Source organism: Mus caroli, unplaced genomic scaffold, assembly GCF_978045245.1.
Source record: "Mus caroli unplaced genomic scaffold, Mus_caroli_1 scaffold_2, whole genome shotgun sequence".
NCBI lineage: Eukaryota > Metazoa > Chordata > Mammalia > Rodentia > Muridae > Mus > Mus caroli.
In genome coordinates, this window is record NW_028227257.1 from 29,732,863 (window position 1) to 29,742,177 (window position 9,315).

Below are 9,315 nucleotides of genomic sequence, written 5' to 3' on the forward strand. Positions count from 1 at the left end.
CTGAGAATTATTGGTGGGAAACCAATAATTGGTTAATGAGGTCCCCACTTAGGACTGTGGGGTTTTTCTCTGGGTAGGTCATGGTGATTTGTCAGATTTCCACCCAGTAGAAAGACCAAGAAACACTCAAGTAGATCTAGCTGAACACAAAGTTTTCTACCTCCTACAAACATACATTTAATACAATTATTTTGTATATTTTCCACAGGTACCACAAAGGTTTGTTCACCTTGCAATTATAATGTTCTTGCTCCTGATACTGTTCCTGGAGCTGTTTCGGTTACTGCTATATTGTTGTTTCCAGTGTACTGTGAATGACAAGAAATTGTCATTGCACATATATGAACTTTCCAAAGCCCCGTGCTAGAGATACTGAAAAATCATCAACAACAATAAGTAGATGGGTCAAAGCCTGAGACCAGCCTCATAAACAACACCAGGGACAGGGCTAACTCTTTGAACAAGACACCTTGTGTGGAAGAGAGGCACTCAGGTGTTGCTCCCTGGCTCAGGCCAATGGAATCTGGTGGCCAGTTACAAGGAATGGACATTAGAACACTTTGTTTCTTACTGAAAACCCATATTTTCAGGTATCTTTGAATCAAGAGGCTTCTTTATACTCACCCCCTCACCTAGATTAAGGCCAGATTGAGATACTCACAAGTGCATGAACTAAGTGGAACATGATAAATAAAAATGGCAACTGATTTCTGGAGTATCCAACCCTTGGCTCTGACACCTTGCTGTAGAAGAATAGTATCTCTGGCAGCTTGCAGACCCTCTGTCCTGGCAGGAGCCAAGTGAGTGTGGAGAGCTGCTCAAGTCCTCTCTATCTATCACCTCACTTGCTGTGTACGTGGGCACTGAGAGTCCACTGGATTTATTATAACCCTAGACCTGAGAAGAGACACCACGTCCTTACTAAGATGACACAAAAAGGCTACCAAATGAAAGGGCCAAACATACATGAAACTGATGGTGACTATGTGTACTATTAATATGGTTGTCCTCTATAGCAGTGAATTTAATCAATAAATGCAGAACTGAACCATGAGGCAAAGGAACGTGGATGGAGCTCTGTGAATTGAGGCAAGCCTGGTCTATTGAGCAAGCTCCAGACTAACCAAAGATGAAGATGGCTACATGACAAAACATTATAATTATAGCTGCAAAACATTATAGAACTGTTTTTTTTTATTAAAATTAACCCTGAATGCAAGCACCACATAAAAAGTGCTGCAATTCTGCCAGAGTCACTATAATCTGAACAGGAAGATTGTAGATAAAGGGCACGGAGAAATAAAGCATTGTGATCTAAAGATAAAAATGTTTACATTTGCAATCAGCCCATACAAAATTATTTTGTTCTTAATCATAGTAACTAAATAAATGTATTCACACTGCAACCCTAGTGCCATTAATAATGAAAATGAAATACTTGTATATTTTCAAGGATCTCAATTTAAAATACAAAGTAACCTTAAGTTCTTCTTGCCTCTGTGCTTTGTTTCCCTAGTTTATTCACACCTATCTGTCACTCATCTAGAGGTAGTAGAACGTAGGAAAATGGAGCCCAAGTTAAGGTATATTAAACTCTTATGCTAAAGCCATCTTCATTCAAAACCTCAGATTATATATGTGTAATATATATATATATCATATATGTATATACATATATATTCTTGAGTTCAATATATAATTCTCCTGGATTCTAGCTGTATACAATCACAAGCACTAGCTACAAGTGGCCAAATTATCTTTTTCCAAAGAGGCATAGAAAGGATCATTTAAACACATGATTGAATGAAAACTGCAAAAAGTAATGAGCAATCTGAAGCAAACTCACTCCTTTTCAAAACACCAGGGAAGAAGGAAAACACATTCCATGGACAACTTTGTATTTTGAGAAAACTATGGTCAAAAGGCTCTTGTCTGGATTTTTTTGAGAATATTCTCACAAGCGCTCAGAAGTCTTCTCACAGGACTCCATTCCTGGACCATATCTGATACCTGTCAAAATGATAGAAGTGTTTACAGAGATAGAAAAAGAATTAATGGACTCTTCATTTACACAGAGTACAATACATACCATTTAGCTCATTATGTGGTCCTGACACAGTAAAATAAAATAAAATATGAAATTTAATAAGTGTTTCATTTATTAACATTAAAAATGACCTGGGACACTGTAACTGTTTCATTGATACGATGTGCATCACAATAAAGTTGAGGTATGCACAGAGAGTTATTATGCTCAAGACTGTGCCCTATAGAAGTACTGCACAGAATGTCACACAAAGGGTAGGCAAAAAAAAAAAAAAAATCCCTCTTCAATAGTAAGGTTACTATTATTTATAGCAATCTGAAGGACCTATACTTGGCTGTGCTGGCCCTGTGTTTGCATAGACCTTCAGGCTGATTCCTCCTGAGTGGTCCATTGATCCCTTCACCAACACGTTTCTAGTATCCTTGCCCAGCATCTGGCCACTATCCTCTGCTGTCTCTATGGAAACCAAGCTTTGGAAGACTCCTCATAGGTGGGAGGACAGGATGGGATTTTCTCTATGGCATGATAGATACAAAGTCATCAACCCCCTCAAGATGCATACTGAGAATATTTTAAGGGAAGAAGAATGTAAAGAGTGTATGCTTTCCCATCACACCGCCACCTACTTGTTTTAGCCTGTGTCTCTGAAGCACTCTTCATTGGCTGCCTGATTTCGTTATTGGTCACTGGGATGCAGCAACATAAGCTTCTTACGGGGTTGACAATTCTTTTCTTCGGGCCCTTCCAGCCCCACCTTCTCAGTGGGACTCTGGGCACACCCTGGGACTGCCTTCTGAGTTGCTCCTGATGGTCTGTTTCCCCGTAGGATGAGCTGCTGTCTTGTAAGCATTCGGTGCCTGTCTTCTCTCCCTGGAGCCCCTCGCTGGGGAAGGGGCTTCTGGTTGTGGACTCCCAGGAGGACGAGCTGCTACTTGTGTCTGACGACCCAGAGCTCTCATTGGCCACATGTATATTTTCAAAGGTTGAGATCTGTGATGCTGTGAAGAGTGAGTCTGTGGTTCCTGAATCCGATGTTGTGGCTGTAGACGTTGTCTTTGATCCTGATGAAGTTGTGGCATTGATGCTGCCCTCCTCGCTGCATGTGCCCTTTTCAGCCCCAGGCATGAGCTCCTGCTGTGGGGAGGTGTTTTTCAGAAAGCCACTCTTCTTACTCTTAAGAGAAGAAAGGGTGGGAGGTACACGATGCCTCCTCTTACGGCTTTTCCTCCTATCTCCACGCTGCTCAGAGAGAGTGGTCAAAGTGAAGCTAGGGTCACTGGTTACCCTCCTTAAAGGCCAAGGAAGGTTGGGATCTTTTGTAGGGTCCAGTGTACCACCCTGCCCTCCATCGTGATAAAAAGCAATGTTGGTCTCTGGCTGTCTAGGTATTTCCTCTGTTTGTGTCAATATGTCTTGATCATGGCGCAGCCATGGGTGTGCCACTACTTCTCTGATGGATGGCCTCATTGTGGGGTCTATTGTCATTAATCTAATCATTAGGTCTCGAAGCTCTGGGGACAGGAGATATGGAATCTTCCAGCTCTGGGATAGAATCATGTACTTTATGTTGGAGTGCGTTGTCCCTTGGAAGGGAAGGTGGCCGATAACTAAATAGTATAAAACTATTCCAAGGCTCCATATGTCACTTGGAAGGCCATCATATGGTGTGTCATTGAACACTTCAGGAGCACAATATTTTGCTGTGCCACAAAATCCTTTGAATTTTCCCCCAGAGGCCAGTCTTTTGCTTATGCCAAAATCAGTGAGTTTTACATGGCCATCCCAATCCAATAGGATGTTCTCAGCCTTGATGTCTCGGTGGGCAATATTCTGACTGTGGATATAGTTGACAGCCAAAGAGAGTTCTGAAAATATGGTACATGCCTCTTCCTCATCTAGAGGCCCATGCTTTTTGATATATTTCAGCAGGGATCCCCGGGATGCATATTCCATCACCAGGTAGGTTTCGTGCCTGGTTTGAAAAACTTGTAGAAGTTGTATTATATGACGGTGTTGTAGAGACTTCATGAGTTCAATTTCAGAAATAATGAGGAAGTCTGAGATTTTGCCCCTTTTCAATATCTTGATGGCTACCAGGGTATGGGTCATAAGGTGGAGAGCCAATTTGACTCGTGCAAAGGACCCTTTACCTAGGGTACCCAAGATGTAGTAATGCTGTGCCAGGGTGTCCCCTTCACGGAAACTGGTCTTGAGCTCCCTCGACATTGTGGCACTTCCCCTTTCTTGGTCAGAGTCACCAGGAGCTATAGCAAGTAAAGATGGCAAAAATTTAGAATTACTTCTAAGAAAGCTTACTGCTAGAGATTCTGAGATTAAAAGTTAGAGATACCTCCAAAGAAAAGTCTGGCTATGCCTCAAGGCCGCAGAGAAACCAGAACAAAGCATAGACAAACACAGTGGATGGAAAGAATGAAGAAGGCTCAGAGCTGAAAGAAAGCAAGGGCAATGGAAGACAACAGTTTAGCCAGGAGAACAAGGATCCCCATTTTGAAGGATAACACATTGACAAGCTTACCCAAGACATCCGTTATGAAGGGAAAGCAGTGAGTTAAAGTCCACACTTGAACATCAAGATAGCTTTACCCAGAAATGCATGGGATGGAACCTGCCCAGAAGAAAAACACAGTATATACACAGGATGGGGACAAAACATTGCACTGCACCATGAATAAGAATGAAAATTTATCAGTTTTTCTGGAAATGGATGTACTTTGAGATCTCTGTATTGTTACACAGAATAACATAGCCCAACAGAGACAAACGCCACCATTTTTTTTTCTCATATGCAGGATCTTGGTGGTTTAAGGTTGGACTAAGGGATAGGAGAGCTTTGAGGGGACTGGAGCATAAGAGGCAGAATGAAATAGTAACAGAAAGAGACAAAGTCAAAAGAGAAATCAGGAAGAGAAATATAGATGTTGGCCAGTCATGGACTCCACTCAGGTTTCTTCCCATATTTCACCTCAGTCCTCCGGAGGCAAGGCAGTCAAATATCTGAGTTTAGGCTACTCTGGTCTACAGAGAAATTTCCAGGTTGGCCAATGCTATGCAAAGAAACCCAGTCTCCAAAGATCAAGAAAAGCAAACTTAATTAAAGAAGGAAAGAGAAAGAAGGGAAGAAGAAAGGAAAGAAGGAAGGATGGAAGGAATGAGAAAGGAAAGAATGAAGGAAGGAAAAAGGAAAGAAGGAAGGAGGGAGGGAGGGAGGGAAAGAAGGAAGGAAGGAAGGAAGGAAGGAAGGAAGGAAGGAAGGAAGGAAGGAAGGAAAGAAAATGGATGGATATTACTCCACAAAGAAAAATGAAAAACCTAAACAAACAAAAATCAAGAAGTCAAAGCTATAATCAAAGCCCCCAAATGAATAAAGTCACATAAACAGAAAACCAAACCTCTGAGCTCACGGAAAGGAAACAGCAGGAAAGAACTCACTCTGTGGAAGTGTAGCAGATGTTCCATGTCAAAATCCAAACAATCATGAAGGTACGAATCGAACCACCAACCACCAAGTCCTGCAGTTCACTACCAACGAGCTCTCTGCACAGGACACAAAACATCCCAGACAGTGCATTATATGATCAGCTGTCAGTCATTCCTCACAATGGCTCTCCGTGACATCAGAGCATTAGAGACAACTCAGAGCTGGCACAACCCACAGTGGCTTTTCTTACTTCTTAGTCCAAAGGGGCTCTGTCTGTTACTGTTCATTTCACTGAGAGCAACACCCTGACAAGAGGCACCTGAAGGGAGGGAAAGCTTTATTTAGACTCATGGTATGGGGTGGGGGTTGGGGTTCCCCCACTGGGGTTTTAATCTCCTATCGAAAGGAATGTTTTAGATTCGGGTGGAGACAAAAGGAAACATATTTGGAAGGACAACTAGATGTTTCCAGAAGGGGAAAGAGCAAGAAATATGCTCGCGCTCTCTCTCTCTCCCCTCCCCTCCCCTTCCCCCCCTTCTGTGTAGGTTTGTATGTTTGAGTGTATGTTTCCAACCAGATATGTAAAAGTACAGCAAACTTTTGAGATTTGGGGGCACAGAAACATCCAGGAGAGGAGGGGCACTCTGTTCCAAGAACAAGCAGTTATACTGAATTTCTTCATGGGCAGAGATTTCTAAGGGTGGACACTTCCAAGGTGAGGATTGGTGGAATTTCATGTCCTGATCTTACAGAGGTCAGAGATTGGTGGTTTTTCTGTTCAGGAATTGGTGGATTTTCTTGATCAGTTATTAGTCTTTTTTTGTTTGTTTGTTTTTTGGTGTTTTTGTTTGTTTGTTTCACACTGTTTTTTCTACATATGGTCCATTGGTCAGGACGGGGAGTCATTTCAGGACACAGGTTGCTTTGGCTTAGGATCTATGCCACAGTCATGGAGCTCTTCAGGAAGTGTGGAGAGGACATTTTGCCCCCATGGCAGACCTTGTGTTGGTACTTCCTGTTGATGGCAGGCAGAGTCTGAAGAGGAAGTGCCATTGCCATGGCATTTTCTGCTGAGGTATTTCACAGTAGTCACAGGCTGAGGTAGAAAAGGTTGTCCAGTGGCCTTGGCAGCTTCTGCAGCTTTACCTCAAGTTGTAACCTCACAGGATGAAGGCAGGGGCTGATAACAACTGCACACCTCTCAGGGACTTCAATCTGAGCACAGTGTAATAAAGCCAAAACTGACAACAGTTAAATCCCTAAGAAAAGTACAAAGTCCTGGAAATAAAAGGAGAACATGACTGAATAATTATTGTGTCAATGAAGAAAATAAAGATTTTCAAAATGTGAACTAACGAAATTCCAACATAATAGAACCAGTGGGACATGGTGAAAGTTGTTCTATAAGGGAAATAGATACCTGTGAGTGCTAATATTAAAAAAAAAATCAGAAAAACAATTGCTTTAATTTAATGATCAATCTCAAAAATTTGAAAAAAAATAAGAAAAAAATCAAACTTAGCTTTTCAAAATCATAAAAAATAAATAAAAGAGAAAAAAGAGTATAACACAAAAGATCAACAAACTTTGGAACTGGTTCTTTCTTCCACAGACTACCCATGTTGGGTATGGGGGTCCCTGAGATGAGGGTCCTTGAAGGCTAGGTGGGTAAGGATTCGGCAGTGACAAACAGAAACACAGAGGCAGTTTGAATCTGAGTGTATTTTGTGACTCTCAAGCAAGGGCTTTTATACATAAAAAAAAAAAAAAACATTAAAACTCTCAGAAAATGTGTTCAGCGAAGCAATCATGAATACCATTATTATCATTTGGCACAGTAAAGCACAAAAATCATCCAAGCATTTCAAGTCTGAAAAGATGTGTTCAGTGAATCACAAATAGAACAGGTAACATCATTATTATTTGGCACAATAGAAATCATCCAAGTATTACAACTCTGAAAGGATGTATATAGTGGGTCAGTCATCCAGGGCTAGTGATATGTTTCCAAGAGCAGGTTAACAAATCTTTATGGTAAATTATTATTTAACATCTAGTGCTTGTTTTTAAATAATCTTCAATGCATAAATTTAAACTATTTTAATTCTTTTAATTTAAGGCTTTCTTTACCATATACCAAAGCCTACCTCTGATGACACATGTGCAGCCATATGAAATTTTATTGTTGAGAAAATTTTTATTCATCATAATGCTATTATGTAATGTTTTAAGTGATTTGTGAATAAAGTGCCAGTTTCCCTGGTGATAAGGTCATGGTTAGTAACCCCATCTCCAGGAATGGTTTCTTACCCATTATTCTTGCTTTAGATCTTGGCCTAGGCTACCAGGAACCTGTCATCAATAAGAAAAGGAAAAACTGAAAACAAAACAGATAAATTGTAATGAGAACTATGGCTCAATATTTTGTTCTAGGCAAGAGTTTCACAACTGGTTCCAGGAGGCCTCTTTCTTTGGAAATTTTTACCTCAGTCTGTGGAACTTGTCACACAGATTCTACTGGAGTTGATGTGGCATCTTTCATAATATATATAGGAATAATGGAGCCTTGACCCAACTACCCTATTAAAAAATGAGGGCCTAAATTAAAGGAATAAATGTGAACAGAGAAATGTTACAATAGCTACCAAAAAAATCAGAACTTTTAAGAGAATCCTTTTAAAACATGTACTCCATTAATCTTGAAATTTAAGAAAGGATGCATAATTATACCACCATAATTATATGAATAAGACAACAACCGAGACAGCCCCATAACATGTGAGATAGAGACAAATGATCCAGAAAGAGAAAGGAGGTGCAAGAGGAGGAAGAGGAAGAAGGAGGAGGAGGAGGAAAGAAAAAAGAAAGGAAAGAAATTAAGAAAGAAGAGAAGATACAATACTAAAAATGCTCAGTAACATACTTGCAAACATAATACAGACATGTATCACAAAGATGGTCCATCGCATTGGGTTGAACCACCTGAATGTAAGGATGGTTAAATACATGCAAGTTTGTAATATAATAAGCCATATTAGTAAACTTAATTATTCAAATCAGATCTCATTTAAGTAGATGCAAAATAAGCATTTGATAAATCCATTATGCCCTCATGATAAAAGTCTTAGGAGAATGGAGAACCACAGGGACCATACTTCAGCCTAGTAAAAAGATATATATGAGAAACCAACAGCCAACATTGTCTGAAATGGAGAAAAGATTGAATTAATTCCTATGAAGTTAGTAATGAGCCAGGGATGTCCAGTACTCACAATCATTGTCAATACAACTTGCTATCTTCACTGTTCTCAAAGGTGAAGGCAATAAGCAACAGAAGGAAATGAAAGGCATAAAATCAGGAAAGAAGATATCCAATTATCCCTATTTACAGTGGACATGGTGCTAGACATTAGAGATCCCCAGATTTTGACCAGAGAACTTCTAGAAATGACAAATTTAGCAATGTGGCAGCATACATATTCAATATGCACAAATCAATAGCTTTTCTATACATCAACACCAAACAAGAGAGAAAGAGAGAGAGAGAGAGAGAGAGAGAGAGAGAGAGAGAGAGAGAGAGAGAGAGAGAGAGAGAGAGAGAGAGATCATGTGCACACTCCACTTTACCACAGACTCAAAGAAAATGAAATGCATGGGAATGAACAACAAGGAAGTGATGGGAATCTACAATGGAAGCTTTAAACCTCTGAAGGAAGAGATAAAGACATTGTAATGATCCTGGATTGGTCAAATGATGATTATACCAAATGAATGAATATTATACCAAAACTTTTTATAGATTCAATTCAATCTCAATCAAAATCCTCAT

General features: G+C 40.1%; 1 protein-coding gene across 1 annotated transcript; it reads right to left on the reverse strand.

Annotated features, from left to right (window-relative positions):
• Positions 1-2,678: 2,678 nt before the first annotated feature.
• LOC110290068 (sperm motility kinase-like) lies at positions 2,679-5,582 on the reverse strand. The gene is given in 3 exon segments (XM_085828199.1): positions 2,679-2,716; positions 2,719-4,311; positions 5,498-5,582. Coding segments are annotated over 2 exon segments (1,593 nt in total). The 5' UTR covers positions 4,274-4,311; positions 5,498-5,582.
• Between the last annotated feature and the right edge of the window lie 3,733 nt (positions 5,583-9,315).